This window comes from Cricetulus griseus, chromosome 4, assembly GCF_003668045.3.
Source record: "Cricetulus griseus strain 17A/GY chromosome 4, alternate assembly CriGri-PICRH-1.0, whole genome shotgun sequence".
NCBI lineage: Eukaryota > Metazoa > Chordata > Mammalia > Rodentia > Cricetidae > Cricetulus > Cricetulus griseus.
Window position 1 is genome coordinate 81,206,983 of NC_048597.1, and position 17,410 is coordinate 81,224,392.

At 45.5% G+C, this 17,410-nt stretch overlaps 1 protein-coding gene across 1 annotated transcript in view; it reads left to right on the forward strand.

Annotated features, from left to right (window-relative positions):
- Trrap (transformation/transcription domain associated protein) overlaps positions 1-17,410 on the forward strand; it is a 96,176-nt gene that overhangs the window by 32,719 nt on the left and 46,047 nt on the right. Inside the window, 10 exon segments of the mRNA XM_035443159.1 lie at positions 2,357-2,556; positions 4,710-4,927; positions 5,033-5,230; positions 5,861-6,121; positions 6,549-6,710; positions 8,319-8,415; positions 10,046-10,167; positions 10,421-10,591; positions 11,630-11,698; positions 16,199-16,318. Of these exon segments, the coding sequence (XP_035299050.1) occupies positions 2,357-2,556; positions 4,710-4,927; positions 5,033-5,230; positions 5,861-6,121; positions 6,549-6,710; positions 8,319-8,415; positions 10,046-10,167; positions 10,421-10,591; positions 11,630-11,698; positions 16,199-16,318 (1,618 nt within the window).

The following is a 17,410-nucleotide window of genomic DNA, read 5'->3' on the forward strand; positions in this document are numbered from 1 at the left end:
GCCAAGTGATGTGTCATGGAGCGTCTAGAGCAGAGGGTCTCAATCTGTGGATCATGACTTCCTGGGGAGGTCAAACGACCTTTTCACAGGGGTTGCATAGCAGATGTCCTACATATCAGATGTTTACATTATGATTCATAACAGTAGCAAAGTTACAGATATAAAGTAGCAATGAATAATGTTATGGTTGGGGGTCACCACAGCATGAGGAACTGTATTAAAGGGTTGCAGCATTGGGGAGGTTGAGAAGCCTGGTCTTAGAGAAAGTGGAGGGAACATGGGCACCCACAGTAAGAACTGGTCTCAGATTCATTTCATGTGTGTCCTGCTGTTGAAGAGTCTAGGGTCATGTCACATGTTTGACACAGATTTTTAAGATTTTCTTCTTTTGTGTTTAGAAACAGGATCTCTTGCAGCCCAGGCTGGCCTCAAACTCAGTGTGTAGCTGAGAATTACCTGAACTTCTGGTCCTCCTGCCTCTAGCTCACAGGTGCTAGGTGACAGGTTTCTTGTACACCAGGCAAGTGCTCTGCTGACAGAGCCATGCCTCTGCCTGTGACACCTGACAGACCTAGTCTCATTCCCACTCCATCACTGATTTACTTCTTACAATTTGGCTTTATTTTAGAGACAGGGTCTTTACCCTGATGGACCTGGAAGTCACTATGTAGGTGAGGTTCATCTCTAGCCCACAGATGTCCAATTGCTTCTGCCTCCACAGTGCTGAGATTAAGGTGTGGGCCACCATTCCTGGATGGATGGACAGACAGACACAAACACACACACACACACACACACACACACACACACAGAACTTTTTAAAGACTTGTGTGTGGAGGTGACTGGCTGTCTCTGAAGGGAGGCTAGAGGACATCAGTGTCTAGGGGCACTCAGCGAGCCCAGTGGCCCTCCTGTGTCGTCCCTCTTCCCCATAGTGCTGCTGTTATAGGCACGTGTGGGTCCATACCTGGCCATTTTTGGTTTTTCGAGGCAGGTTTCTCTGTGTAACTTTGGATCTTGTCCTGGAACTCACTCTGTATCCCAGGCTGGCCTTGAACTCATAGAACTCTGCCTTCCTCTGGCTCCTGAGTACTGGGATTAAAGGTCTGCTTTGACCACTTTACCAGCCACTTGGCCAATTTCTCCTTTGATCAGCTTTGCAGAAACCTCCCCATCCCTCTGATTTCTTGTTCTGATCATCACAAAGGGCCTCCCAGACTTTAGCATACACAGGCTCATCATAGATGGATGCAAGCAGACAAAAATGGGCCTGGATCTTAAGGCTCTGGGAGCTTTGCAGATTTCACATACCAGGCCACAGAGGATGAAGGCTGTCTTCAGCACCTCTGTGAACATCACTAACTGTTAGACCTGCAGTAGCAGTGCCTTCCAGATACAACAGTGGGTGACTGGTGAAGCGACTGCACCCAGAGCATGCATTTTTGTAGCTGCAGGAAAAAAATAAAGCAACCTTTATTTCTCCTTTTAAGATTTATTTTGTGTGTTTGCTGGAGGTGTTCCATGGGAATACCTGGTGCTCAGAAGAGGCATCAGATTCCTTATTGAGTTTTTGGATGGTTGAAGATGCTGAGTGAATGCTGGGACTTGAACTCAGATCCTTTGCTCAAACAGTCTGCTGTCCACTGTAGTTGCATGTTTCTCTCCCGCTCGTGGGTCCCCACAGTGGCTTATGAAATACTCAGAGGCTAATATTAAATGTAATTGTTTGGCCAATTGTTCAGGCTTATTACTGGCTAGCTCTCTTATAAATCAATCCATTTTTTTCTAATCAATCCATTTTTAATAATACGTGTATCACCACAAGGTCATGGCTTACCGGTAATGTTCTGGCATCTTACCACTTCAGTGGCTATATGGCATATCCCTGACTCCACCTTCTTTCTTTCTCTCTCTATCTCTGTTTGGATTTCCTGCCTGGCTATATTCTGCCCTGTCATAGGCCAAAACGGCTTTATTCAACCAATAAAAGCAATGCGTATTCGCAGCATACAGAAGGACGCCCCACATCAGCAGACATGAACATGAAAGCAAAAATATCTTGAAAAAGAGTGGTCAGTGCTTTTGGCCACTCAGCCATCACAGCAGCCTTAATGACAAAGTACTGACTGCCACCATTTCACAGTTTACTTCCAAATCTGTGCTTATGTTAAGTAGAATATAATTTGCTGTCTTTTGTAACACTGACTGGAAATGGTGAAAATGAAGTCCATATCTGGTACCAAATGCTGCTGAAATTGGAAAAGAGGTGAAATCACTCAGGCTGCTCGACATGACAGCTTGTCACCCCAGACTGCTCAGACACTGAGTGGGTGACAGATGTAATTGTGTCTTTCAGCTTTACAGAAAAAGCAATTCCCAATGTTATAATATCACACCGCTACAAAGCCCAAGACACTCCAGCCCGGAAGACGTTTGAACAGGCTCTGACTGGGGCATTCATGTCTGCAGTCATCAAAGACCTGCGGCCCAGCGCCCTGCCCTTCGTAGCCAGCTTGATCCGCCACTATACCATGGTAGCGGTGGCCCAGCAGTGTGGTGAGTTTGGAGCACATTATTGCCAAATTTTATCCAACTTAAGTTTCAGGCTCTTTGCATTTTGTGGGAAGTACATCTGGGTGTACTGGACAACAGTACATAGAACAAAAACAGGTGGGCTAGTGAGATATGAGATCGCTCTGGGATGGAGGTACTTGTTGCCAAACGATAGGAGACAACTGACTCTCACAGGTTGTCCTCTGACCTCCACACACAGGCTCCCGCATGAATGCCCTCGCACACACACATGCACACACAAAAGAAATACGTGGAATTCATATTAAACCAGGATGGTTTCTGATTGTCCCCTCTCTAGTGTGTTGTCTTAAGGTCAGCCTTCTGCCCCTGTCACTCACTGCCCTAGCCAGCTCTTTATGCCCCCTTTGTGGTGCTTGTGTCTGCCCCTGGCTGTTACCCACACTGTTCTTGTTACCCAGAACCTATGCTCTGGCTACTCTGGGGAGCGCTCAGTGCTAGCAGGACTGCTTGTGTGCTCACATATTGCAAACTGTGCTTTTACAAAACACAATAGAAAATGTCTGTGGCCCCGCCAGCTGCCACTAAGTTTCTGAAGGCATACCCTCAGATTTTTGTGTCTCTTTCCAGAAGCAGTAACAGCTCTAGACCACACTTCAGTAGCGCTTGTTTCCTTCCCCTTAGAGCCCTAGAGCCTTGTCACCAGCGACACTGATGCACTCTGGCCCTTCTGCATTCTCCTTGCTGGAACAGTTAGAACTGTACAGCTAAACATCGATTGTTTCATGGTGTTTCTTTGTGATAACATCGTCTTTAAAGTTAATCTTGATAACTTATGAGTGGTCTAAGACTGGGGACCCAAGAGACACTGCTCTCAAATTGTTCTGTGACCACGTGCATTCTAAGGTACAACTGTCACTTGCTTTTTTTGTTACCATCTGGAATGGCTGGCTCAAGACGCATTGTTGTAATTTAAGAAAAGCAGCTTGAGAGAGAAAGGTGCCATGAGACAGGGTTCAAGCAGAGGGGTTCTTTTTATTAGGGAAAGGGATCCTAAAAGGAGAAAGGGGAAGGAGGGAGACCAGCCTCTGGAGACAGCAGCAGGAGAAGGGAGAGAGAAAGGGGAAGATGAGAGGTGGGCAGGGCAGGGCCCTTTAAAAGGGAACATAGTGAATGTGCACAGCTGGTGCTCTTAGTGGCTGCAGCTGAGGGTGTATCCTGTCAGAACCCCAAGGGCAGCCCAGTATAGATGCCTGAATACTAACACCTGTCATTCCCAGTCTATAGCTAATCAATGGTGTTTTAAAAGATACTTAATTGTTCTCATTTTAAACAAGCACATCTTTGGGTTTTTAAATATTTATTACTGCTGTATTTGTGTATGTGTGCAAGCATTTAGTGCCATAGTGAGCTCGTGGGGGTCATAGGATAGCTCCCTGGGGTCGATTCTGTCTTTCCATTAAGCCCTGGGAGTTGGGTTAAACTCATTAGGCTTATGTGGCCTGTGCTTTTACCTGCACAGCCAACTAGCTGACTCTCACCTGTTTTTTTCTTTTAAAGAACCTAGCACCTACCTAGCCGAGTAGAACTTTGGGCTTCCCATGCTTCTATTTGTAGAGTTCTGAGAATACAGCTATGTATTGGCAAGTCTGGTTTATGAACGCTAGGGCCCTGTGAGTGCTGTTGCAAGCATGCTGCTAAATTAACCGTATGCCCAGCCTCATGTTTGAATTTTGAGTGAAGTAATTGAATAGTGGTACATTCAGGAAAAAACAGCCTTAATGTGAAATAGACTACTTGATTTTCAAACAATTGCAGTTTAATGGAGGTTGGTTTGAAATACTAGTTCTGGGGCTAGTGAGATGGCTCACTCAAGGATGTTTGCTGCCAAGCCTGAGGATCTGAGTTCAATCTTAGAATCCACAAGTAGAAGAAAGAACCAGCTCTTGCAGTTTGTTCTCTTATCTCTGCATGTGTGCCATTGCATGTGGACCATGGCACATGCATGCCCACATCTAATCTACACATGTACAGAATAATAAAATGTAATCAGACTATCAGTGCTGGCTTCAGTGAGTCCTAAACCATAGGGGAAAATGAAGCTGATTTGTAATTGGAAGTCAAGCGTGTCCCCGTGAATGACCTCTACTTTGTGTGCCTGCTCCCTCTCTTTCCAGGTCCTTTCTTGCTACCTTGCTACCAGGTGGGCAGCCAGCCCAGCACAGCCATGTTCCACAGTGAAGAGAACGGGTCCAAAGGAATGGATCCCTTGGTCCTTATTGATGCAATAGCTATCTGTATGGCTTATGAAGAAAAGGAACTGTGCAAAATTGGAGAGGTGGCCTTAGCTGTGATATTCGATGTGGCAAGCATCATCCTGGGCTCAAAGGAGAGGGTAAGGACATCTGGACAGTGTCCTCTGAGTTTGAAGGTGCTTATTGTAGAAGCTGGTGGCTTCGGGATGGCGGCGGCACCTAATTCTTGGCTTGTTTCTCTGCAGGCATGCCAGCTGCCCCTCTTCTCCTACATCGTGGAACGCTTGTGCGCCTGCTGCTATGAGCAGGCCTGGTATGCGAAGCTGGGGGGTGTGGTGTCCATTAAGTTTCTCATGGAGCGGCTTCCACTCACATGGGTTCTCCAGAACCAGCAGACATTCCTCAAAGCTTTGCTCTTTGTTATGATGGACCTGACTGGAGAGGTGGGTTGTGGGTGACCCCCGAGGCTCAGAAGCAGCACAGCTCTAAAGGACTTTGATACATTATAGCATCTCTAATACAGGGACAGCTCCTAAGTCACACTTTATCTCTAGGTACCTTCCCTGTTACCTAGTTCAGAGCAGATCTGCAGAGAATGCTGCTTTCTGGGTACCACAAAGGTCTCCACAGGCATGACATTGTCTTTCTTGTTTCTTAGTTCTTGATTACATATTTTATTGGATGGGAACCTGCTGAGTGTGGAGGGCAGAGGACAGCTTATGAGAGTTAGTTCTCTACCCTCTGGTCCTTATAGCCAGTCCCAGGCATGTCATCCATTATTCATGAACCCATGTGCATATCTGACTCACCCTAGTAGAATGTGGTGGGCTTGCCAGGATCTCTGGTTAATGCCAGGGTCATGGCTAGATGACCTTTTTGAAGGGCCAACAGGAAGGACCTACAAGGAGGTAATTTTGACCCTAATGTGCCAAATGGATGCTGTATAGTGAGTGGTCTTTCTCCTTGATGCTGGCAGAGAGGCCATGAGCTCCATTCTCCCTAGTGTATGTAGATTTGGGAGTCTGGACGGTGGCATCACCCTGCATTCCTTCTAAGGCCTCTCCTACCTCCAGGTTTCCAATGGGGCAGTAGCCATGGCGAAGACCACCCTGGAACAGCTCCTGATGAGGTGTGCAACGCCTCTAAAAGATGAGGAAAGAGCTGAAGAGATTGTGGTGGCTCAGGAGAAATCTTTTCACCATGTGACCCACGATTTGGTTCGTGAAGTCACCTCTCCAAACTCAACTGTGAGAAAGCAAGCCATGCATTCGCTGCAAGTCCTGGCCCAGGTCACTGGCAAAAGTGTGACGGTGATTATGGAACCGCATAAAGAGGTAAGATTGTGACATGGACAGCAGGGCTCAGTGTGCCTCACATCCAAGCCACAAGTGCCATTCGGTTCATGATTCTGTGTAAATGGGCCCTTGCATGTATTCTCTGGAACCTTTGATATGCAGATAGCTGTCTGTGTCCACACTTGTTAGGAAGGATAGAAAGAAGGCTGGTATCCTGGGGGTGTGTGTCAGCCTGTGGGACTCGTGTTGTCTTTGTGAGGTCACTCGAGTATGAGGAGCTAAGTGTATCTGATATGGGCTATACTGGAGTTCTAACATGATGTGTCCTCCCCATGATGAAAGTGTAGGCCTCTGTAATGACTTCCTGTCATGGTTTTCAAATTGGCAACTATGGAATATGAAGACGAGAGGTCTTTGTTTTTTGAGGGGCATCTGACGAATGGCATCCCTCCTTGGTTTTCTCCAGGTCCTTCAGGACATGGTCCCACCGAAGAAGCACCTGTTGCGTCACCAGCCTGCCAATGCACAGATCGGTCTGATGGAGGGCAACACGTTCTGTACCACGCTGCAGCCTCGGCTCTTCACGATGGATCTCAACGTGGTGGAGCACAAGGTGTTCTACACAGAGGTATGGTGTATGAGGGTGTGATGCTGATGACTGATGGCTGGCCTGTGCTTGAGGTTGGGCAGCTTTCAGAAAAGACCTGGCAGCTGCAGAGATACCCAGCTATAGCCTGGCACAGCACCTAGAGCAGGTGTGTCGCTCCTGGGATCCAAGAAATGTGGTACCCAGAGAGGTATCATCCCAGAGTTGCCTTGCTCTGGATTAGCATACACAGGTTATATTCCAACTTGATTTTAAATATATTACTTACTATTGTGTGTGTATGTGTGCGCACGTGTGCCACATGACAGCTCACAACTGTCAGAAACTCCACCTTCAGGGGATACAACTCTATTCTAGCCTCCTTGGGCACCAGACACACATGTGGTACACAAACGTACATTCAGGCAAACCCTCATACACATAAAAAAGTAAAATAAATCTTTAAAAGAAATGGTAAAACTTAAAAGCTAGTTTTCCAAGGAATGAGTAGGGAGAAGGGGGAAATATTAATCGAAAAAGCATGTGATGTTTTAGATACTAGACACATAAGTGCCTGTGTGCCACTAGTGTGGATTTGTAGCTGGTGGGCTTCCCAGTGGCCATTAGTGTCCCCCTATATCCTTTCTTGTACTGTTGTAGTAATAAAAATAACATTGGCGAAGAACAACGTAAGAGGGAAATTTTTTTTGTTTTTTGTTTTTGAGACACAGTTTCTCTGGGTAATAGTCCTGGCTGTCCTGGACTTGCTTTATAGACCAGGCTGGTCTCGAACTCACAGAGATCCACCTGCCTCTGACTTGTGTGTGGAGGTGACTGGCTGTCTCTGAAGGGAGGCTAGAGGACATCAGTGTCTAGGGGCACTCAGCGAGCCCAGTGGCCCTCCTGTGTCGTCCCTCTTCCCCATAGTGCTGCTGTTATAGGCACGTGTGGGTCCATACCTGGCCATTTTTGGTTTTTCGAGGCAGGTTTCTCTGTGTAACTTTGGATCTTGTCCTGGAACTCACTCTGTATCCCAGAGTGCTGGGATTAAAGGTGTGTGCCACCACTGCCCAGCCTGGAAAAGGGTTTTTAACTCACAGAACCCATTAGTCTATCACTGTGGAGGTGTGGACAGGAACTTCGAATAGTCATGTCACATCCACAGACAGCAGAGAAAAATGCATGCACCTAGGGATTAGTGTAGCCTTGTTCTGGCTAAAGCTTCTTAATGTTAATTAACATAATCAGGCAGTCCCCCACAGGCCTGCTCCATTGAGACTCTTCCCAATTTGATAATTAAAAGTAATTGTCATAAGAACTGTGACACTATGTGGCCTGTGGCCTGTCTGTCTAACCATCCCTGGGGGAGCACTGAACAAGAGGGAAGCCCACTGACTATTATAGGATTGACAGAAAACTGACAGTGTCACGGTAAGTCAGGTGTGATCTAGGGTGGCTTTAACTGAGTTTTACTTTAGGGTAAGGAAGCAGGGCCTCAGTTGATTGTTGAAATTCTTTAGGCTTTGAGTTGAGTTTCTGGATTAATTTTGTTGCAGTGTTTATGATAAATTGATGTTGTGTGTAACCTGTAATCTTTCTGTTCCCCCAGGAGAAGTGGGATAAAATAAAAGCTTCTTTTTTCTCTGCCAGCTGCTGAATTTGTGTGAGGCAGAGGATTCGGCTCTGACCAAACTGCCCTGTTACAAAAGCCTTCCGTCACTTGTGCCTTTACGGATTGCAGCATTAAGTAAGTGCATACCAGTGAGAATCAAGCTGTATCGCGTAGAATGGTTGTACACTGGATATGGCAGGTTTCCACATAGTTAGAGCTGTATTGAGTAGAATGGTCATACAAAGGATGTGGCAGGCTTCCACATAGGTAAAGCTGTGTCACCTAGAATGGTCATACACTGGATGTGGCAGGCTTCAATGTAAGTTAATCTAAAATGTCTAATTTTGTATGGTCTTTTAAAGACAGAATCAGAAATTGTGTTGTTTGTCAAGTTGTACCACCATTGTTAGGATTTAAGTAGTTTTGTCTTTAATAAATTGGCTTTTGTTCTGCATTAAACCCTTAACTTATTCTGTGAATTTCTTGAATCAGATGTTCTCGTTTAAGAGAACTGTCATACCTACATATAGTGCCATTTCCATCAGCCTCGGAGCCCAATTCCCCCACCACCCTCCTAAGACAGGGTTTTTATTCTGTAGCCCTGGCTGTCCTGGAACTCACAGAGATCCACCTGTCTCTGCCTCTCAAGTGCTGGGCTTAAAAGTGTTCACTATCACCACCTGGCCTTTTTTTTTTTTTTTTGTATTTATTTTCATTAGTGTGCATTTATGTGTGCAGTTTGAGACTAGAACAGGGTGTTCAATCCCCTAGAGCTAGAATCTCAGGAGCTTGTGACCTGCCTACATGGGTTCTAGGAACTGGGTCCTTTCTGAGAGCAGTGTGCACATTAGCAACTGAACTCTCCCTCCCACCCCCTTTAGAGTCTTCATGACTGAAATAGTCTTTAAATCCTCTTATCTCTCAGTTTTCACCACAAATTAGCTTTCATTGTTTAGGGAAATATGCTAGATCAGAGTTAATTAATCCTTGTCCTAGTTAAGTTTCTGTTGCTGTCATACAGAACATGGCCAAGGGGCTTGAGAGATGGCTCGGTGATAAGAGCACTGACTGCTCTTCCAGAGGACCTGGGTTCACTTCCCAGCACTCATATGGAAGCTCACAATTGTCTGTGACTCCAAGATCTGATAGCCTCACATATAGACATACATGCAGGCAAAACACCAATGCACATAAAGTAAAAATAAATAATTATTTTTTAAAAGATGGCCAAAAGCAACTTGGGGAAAAAAGAGTTTATTTCATCTTACAGTTTATAGTCCATCATGAAGGGAAGCCGAAGGCAAAGAACTGAAGCAGAAACCATGGAGGGGTGCTGCTTATTGCCTTGCTCCCCATGGCTTGCTCAGCCTGCTTTCTGTTACACCCCAAGGCTACCTGCCCATGGGTGGCATCACCTACAGTGGGCTGAGCCCCTCAACTTAATCATTAACCAAAAAAGTGCCCCATGGACCACTTTGTTGGAAGATTACATATTCTTTTGTCTTTATTTTTTTGAGACAGGGTTTCTCTGTGTAGTCTTGGCTTTCCTCGAACTTGCTCTGTAGACCAGGCTAGCCTTGAATGCAGATGGCCTGCCTCGGCCTCTAAGCGCCAGGATTAACCAAACCCAGCTCTTTCATCTTTCTCATACCAGCTAACAAAAGGAAGGGCTAGTGGTTTGTGACTGGTAGGATCCTTTAGAAGAGAAAGTTACTGAATTGTTTCTTGGGTGAATATTAAACTGTACTCATTTTTCTCTCCTAAGATGCCCTTGCTGCCTGCAATTACCTACCTCAGTCCAGAGAGAAAATCATCGCTGCGCTCTTCAAAGCCCTCAATTCCACCAACAGTGAGCTGCAGGAGGCCGGAGAAGCCTGCATGAGGAAGGTGAGTGTGTGAACCACACCTGGAATCCTTGGGCCTGTCTGGTCAGCATGCATGGAGCTGCAGCATCTCTGCTCATGTCATAATAAATCTTGAAACACAGTAAGGCCGAACTTCAATCCGTTAATCTTTCCTGGGAAACCTAAAATGAATGCTCCCTTTTCCCAAGGACAAACTGACATTCCCTGTTGGAGTTGATTCATTCTGTTACTTTGTCTGCCGCCCGTTTCTCTGGGTAACTTTCCTTTTTGACTAGTTTTTGGAAGGTGCCACCATAGAAGTAGATCAGATTCATACACACATGCGGCCTTTGCTGATGATGCTGGGAGATTATCGGAGCTTGACCCTGAACGTCGTGAATCGGCTGACCTCTGTTACTCGGCTCTTCCCCAATTCCTTCAATGACAAGTTTTGCGATCAGATGATGGTAAGTAAGCTAAATGGGTTTAAACTTATTCCATAATGCACTGAATAAATGACTTTGAGAAAGAAACAACATTCATACTGTTTAGAATACAGAAGGTGGCTGGGTATGGTGGCACACTCCTTTGTTTAATCCCACTCTTGGGAGACAGTTGGGTGGATTGCTGTGTGAGCTTGAGGCCAACCTGGTCTATGCAGTGAGTTCCAGGCCAGCCAGGGCTATACAGTGAGACTCTGTCTCAAAACAACAACAACAACAAAACAACAAAAGTTCCAAAAAATGTAAAAATAGTCAGTTTCTTTCCCATCCCTGTCACCTCCTGCTGAAGGCAGCCTGTGTGTCCTTCTGGGTATTTTGCATTTATGGTAGGACATGTGACAGTTTTTTCAATCACCTACATGCTTTGCCCACCATTATTTTTTATTGTTGCTCAGAGGTTTCTGTGTGGTGTTACTGATCTTCACAAGGCCTCATTAGCAGATACCCAGATGGAGAACTTTGTCCAGCCTCTGATCAAAAGGAATCCATGTTTATCTCACCAGCCCCCCACTCCCTAGCTCCCCAGGTTCCCTTCAGCCACAGTAGCTGCTAGAACCCTTGGTGTTTATCTTCCTAGAGCATACTGTCTGTCCAGTCCCTTCTTAGACAAGAGTCCCTCATCTCCACCCCCACTGAGTACACATCCTGTACATAGCATGCACCTTAAAGCTCCTGGCCCAGATAGAGTCTCTCTTGACCTCTGCTTCCACCCCAATGTGGCACAGAATCCAGAGGGCAGGTTGGTAACTGGAAAGGAAGGGAAGTGATGGGCTGGAACTGTGGTGCCCAGGTCAGGTGCCTCCTGCTGAAGCTCAGCCTTTTGTCATAGTATAAGACCCCACACGGGTCACATCTCTTGCCAGATAATTAGACTATTTCTGTAATGGGAGTGCTGTGGTCCTGTTAAGTACAAGGGAAATCAAATGACTGCAGATTTCTGCTGAAGGTCAGTATTTCTCATGAAGTTGTGTCTGAGAATGTCTTTTTCTCTCTCTTCAACAGCAACATCTGCGCAAGTGGATGGAAGTGGTGGTCATCACCCACAAAGGGGGCCAGAGAAGTGACGGAAATGTGAGTGACTAGCTTGTTTCTGGGAGGGTGTCCACGATGCACAGCTGGTGTTGGCAATTACCTGTGATGCACTCGAGACGTCGTGATCACAGTCTATGTGCAATGTGCTTTATTGCTCCTAATGGCTGAACAATCTCCGTGTCTCTTTGCAATCTCCCTTTTGCTCACTTTAATGTGACTTTTCTGTTGACAAGCATTCCAGAAGTACGAAATGCGTTTCCACTTTACTGGTCTTTTTTTTTTTTTTTTTTTTTTAAGCAGTGTATCTTCTATATTGTTTGTTATATGGTGGTCCTTCTGTTCCAGTTTTCGTTTCCATCGCTTTCCTTCGCTCAGTAGTTGGTAATCACTTCCTTGTGTCTAACTAATTGCAGATAAAAACCAAGAGATTCGTTGGGACTTAATGAAGCGTTCCATAAATACCAGCATGGGTGTTTTCTAGGAACAGCCTCCTCGCACCTCAGTTGTTCATTGAAAATTAAATGACTAGGACACACAGCAAATTTACATCATTTCTTGGGGACACTAATACAACTAAGTCTTAAGTATCTGATGTCTGTCCTGAAAGCCTCTCGCCTCTCAAAAACGCCAGCTTCTTGCTGTTTTGACTCTAAAATTGTATATGCTAATTTTTACAATATTTTCTCTAAAGTTTGATACTGATGGGACGTTTTATAGTAGTGTCCCCAGTTCCAGAACTCCACTCGGCATAGTTCTTGTCCCCTTGTGCTTCCTAGTTGGATGTGTTGCCTCATTCCAACTTGGGGAAAAAAAATTTTTTTTAGCTTTACTGTGCCATTTGTTTTGAATGTCCTGCATTCTAAGTGTTTTGTTTCTGTGTCCTGTTTCTTCTCCTTCTAAGGTGCCAGCTAAGCAGATGTCAACCAGGGTTTTAACCCTTTCCTGTAAGGCCATTGGGAAGATTTCTTATATATTAAAAGTCAGATAAGGTGTGGAAGAGAGCAGAGTAGAAAGAGCTGATAGAGCCCGAGACCTGAGGGTGGATGCCACCAGCCCTCTGCGTGTTCTTCTGTATCATCTCTCAGATGCCCATACAGACCTTAGAAAAATAAACTGGATCTTTAAAACGTGTTGTCAGTTCTAGGGTAAACATTTAAATTAACTCTCCAAAAACCAGAGGGCCCATGAGATAGCTTATCTGGTTAAAGGCTCTAGTCACAAAGCCTGACAACCTGAATTCTGTCTTGAGACTCACATGGTGGAAGGGACTGATGCCCTGTAAAAGTTGTCTTTTTACCTCCACAATGTCCCCTGGTGTGTGTCTGCATCCAATAAATGAATGTGCTAAAAAAAATGCTTTAAGATCAAAAAAAGCCAGAAATCTAATGTGTAAGTAAATGACTTCTATTGAGTTAAAACAATACTGTGAACTTCTGTAGAACCCATTATTTGGAGGTGTGGACTGAGAAGGCAGGGGTGCAGACATGTCCCATGCATGGGATGGTATCCTTGTACAGTGAGTGCCCTAGGTGAACAGCAGGGTAGAGCAGGCTCTACACTGATGGCCATTTCCTAAACTCGGGCCACAGTGTTGGATTCCACAGCAGAGCCGGTGACCATGGCTTTATCATTTCCTCCCAGGGCCAGGCCACTGCTCAGCTCTTGAGCACTTAGTTGAGATGTCATATTTGAATACATGCATAGCTGATTAGAAGATAAACACGAGCTCCTCCGTAATTTGATTTCTCTGATAATTAAGCTTTGGGCAGCTTCCATGTCTGGGTGACCTTCTCTGAAACTGAGCCTTTACAGGACCATGTGTGACACCTGTGCACACTTGCACAGTTTTGGTTTTATAGAGACTACTTGACCACATAACCCACCTCTGGGGACATTCTAGTTTTTTTTCTCTGTTGCTGTGAGAAAACTCCGACCAAACACAGGTTAGGGAAGGGAGGATTTATTTTAGATTATAGCTTACCTATCACTAAGGAAAGTCAGGGCAAGGACTTGAAGCAGAAACCGTGGAAGAACAACACTTGCTGGCTTGTTCACACACTCATGGCTTAGCCAGCTCTCATGATGCCACCCACAGTGGGCTGTGCATGCCACCCACAGTGGGCTGTGCACTCCTGTACCAATTAGTCAAAGCAGTTCCCCGCAGATATGCCCACAGGCTAGACTGATGTGGGCAGTCCCTCAGTGGAGACACTAAGCTGTCTCAAGTTGACAGTTAAGGCTCTGGGGTGGAGGTGGTTGCACCAACAGCCAAGTGTTCTTCATGGGTTGGGGACTTAGACATGCCTGGTGAATGAGGCTGCACTGCCTAGTTCTCTCCTGCCAAGCTGGGAAAGAATTTTGTCCTTATTTTTAAAACTGTTTCAGCACTTGACATAAAATCTGAGAAAGAAGTCTTTTTAAAACACATTTGCATACAACAAAGTCTTACCATTTCTTCCTTGCACAAGAATTCTGAAACTATGGTTTTAATTTTTGACTTAGAAAAGAACGGCAGTCTATTCGACCCTGTTCGAGGGCTGTTGACATGTGAGGGTGGAAGGCGTGTTCTGCTTCAGAGTGCCTCTAACTACTGTGTGCTTTCTGATTACCGTGCCTGTACTGTCTTGTTAACCCCAATAACCCTGCCTGTGTTTGAGTATGTGGGAAGTGTCTCTGTCAATGACATCAATAGAAAAAGATGATTTTCCTCCCCATCTTCAGGAGAGCATTTCAGAGTGCGGGAGGTGTTCCTTGTCTCCATTCTGTCAGTTTGAGGTGAGAGCAACCTTATCTAAGTCAGTTATGACTTGCAATGTGAAGAACACTTGATTTTTCCTTTTTCTTTTTTCTCCTTACCGTTTGGTTGCCCGTTTTTTCATGCTGTGACTTTTGTTTTGGTTCAGCCTGCCATGGAAGGGGTAGAGGTGAGAACTGCAGTGCAGCTGCAGGAGGGGGTTGTTGTCGCATTTGGTTTTGCTGTGACTTCGTTAGCTGTGTTGTGATCCTGTAGTGGACAGAGTGCCTTGTGCCCTTGAGTGCGGTGACTTGTATTGTCTTGTCTGTGGCGGAGCTGTCGTAGTATTGCTGTGAACTGTCCGGATGCCAAGCATGTTCTTCTCTATAGGACGTTTAAGCCAGATCCTAAGCTCTTGTGTTTTCTGTGTCAGAATTGCAGTCTTCTAGTGCTAGCTAAGACTGAACAGACTCCCCTGTCCTAGCTTTCATGACAAGCACAAGCCTCCAGCAGCCTCCTGAGAAGAAAATCCTCACAGCATATCCAGGCCTGCTACAAGTTGGGAATGGTTACACCCTCTGTCACACTGACAATTCACCAGTTCCTCAGACTGGATAGAAACTGTTTGCCCACACACACACACACACACACACACACACACACACACACACACACACACTCACCCACCCTGCTCTCATGCATGCCCTCCCACACACTCTGATCCAGTTACCAGCACTGTGCCTTTGGACAGCCAAGCTGAGCTTCCTCTCCTCTGTAAAATGGGGATGATAGCGCCTCTGGCAGGCTTACAGAAAGCAAAGGAGAATTTTTCAGTATTTCTGCTTTTAAAAAAAAAAAGAAACTATGGCATAAATTACCATTTTTTAAAATCTAACTCCAGGAGAAAATTTGCTCTCTTTAAAGACCTAAATGTAAGGTGGGATGAGGTGATACTGAGCAGTTTATTTATAGCTGGGTTCCTACTTTCATTAGCGCCATCTCATCCTGGCGTCAGGCTCCTGTTGGCCAGTGCCTGTCATTTTATCCCTAAGAGCCGCAGACACAACTCGCACATGGTACATGGTGGTGCCTCTTGGCTCTTCCCTGCCCAGTGGCCAGGGAAAAATGTCCCTTCACAGCAGAAGGACACCTGACCCGAGACTGGGGTGTCAGGATGACCCTCAGAGCAGCCTAGCACCGAGTGGTCTGCATATGGTGTAGTACAGAGCTCAGCAGTCCCCCCACACTAACAGGACTCAGCATGGCCTATTGTCAGCTGTCTCCAGCCTGACTGACAGATGCTCAGCCCCAATCCCAGTCATTCCTCACACTGGTGTTTAGTTTCTGGATAAACTTTTTTTTTTTTTTTTTTAACTTCTTGGCTAGGTTTTGAGGGCAGAAAGATTCTGTGCTCTCAGAACTTGAAGTCTTAGAAGTCCACATGATGCCATGGGTGGCACTCTCACACCCCAGGTGTGACTGATGGTCTCTGCCTCCATGAAAAGGACTAGCTAGGTGACACAGGTGTCAATGGCCTGAAAACAAAAGGCATAGTAAACACATCAGGCACACTGAGCCCTATTCCCCAGAGACAGATGAGCTGAAGGTCGAGGGAGGGCAGTGAGTTTTCTCAGGACAAAACAATGCTGTGATGTAGTCTGGTAAGTTGTGGCTTTTCCATGTTAACTTTGCTTTGGTGGCCAGCCTTGTGAATGTAGCTAGATGGTAGTAGGGTCTGTAGTGATCACTCTCCCCCCTTCATAGAACTAATGGGCTTGTTTGTGGTTTCTGGCTTTCTTTATTAGGAGATGAAGATTTGCTCGGCGATTATAAACCTTTTCCATCTGATCCCAGCTGCACCTCAAACACTGGTCAAGCCTTTGCTGGAGGTCGTGATGAAGACAGAGCGCGCCATGCTAATTGAGGTATGGTCAGACTGAGGGTTAATTCTGATTTACTTCTGTCTATTGCTTGGAGTATTTTTATTTCGTTATTTATTTTTAAATATATTCACTTGACAATTTTATACCATGTATAATACATTCTGATCATATGTACCCCCTTCCAGCCACTCCAATTTCATGTATTTTTGTTGTGTTGTCCTTCTGTTGGGTTGTGTTTGGGGACCCACTGAGTTTGCCTAGACCACCTTCATAATCTTGGTAACATGAGTCCCTGTGTGAACTGGAGCATGGGCAAACATTCCAGTGGCTGTGTGGCTGAAAACTGTTTTATTTAGTTATTTTTGGTGGGTTTTTTCAGTTGACAGTTTCATACATATGCATACAGTTCTTTATGATTAGTTTCACTGGTGCCCTTTCTTACCTCCCTCCCACTACTGGTAGTCCTCCTCCCCCCACCTACAGTCCCTTTCTGCGATGCGCTCCTTTTTTTTTTTTTTTTTTTTTTTTTTTTTTTTTTCTTTTTTTTGGAGGGAGGATAACTGCTTTGTGACCTGTTTAACCAGGACCCGCCTAGTGACCACAGGCATGAGCCTAGTGGGCTCACCAGTTATTTCAGTCGTGATGAAATGATGCCCCCATTTCCCAGAATCCATCAGTAGCTAATAGTCCTTCAGAGAGAGTTGGGCCCCGTGAGCTACAATTGCATCCATGACTGGCTGCTGACAGGCCAGGCTTGTGCAGCCTTAGCCCCTGTGAGATTATCACCACATTGGCTGTGCCATATCCATCTCCGTGTTTCTGACTTTTATGTTTTTGTCTGTTTCTAATTTCATAACCACCTCTGCACCTTGGTGGTGGTGGTGGTGAGAATGCCTTGTTAGGACTGGGCACTCATCTATTCTAATTCTCAGCACCTTGAGCTGCCCGAGGCTCTGCATCACTCTTGTTAGATATAAAGAGAAGCTTCTCCGATTAAGGCTGAAAGAAGCCTTTGTCTGGCTTTGTGATTGACAGGGTCTTTTTTTTTTTTTTTAACATAAAACAAAACAACTATTATTGGAAAGTATCTTTTGTTTCCTTACCTGTTTGTGTGTTTTGCAGGCATATACATAC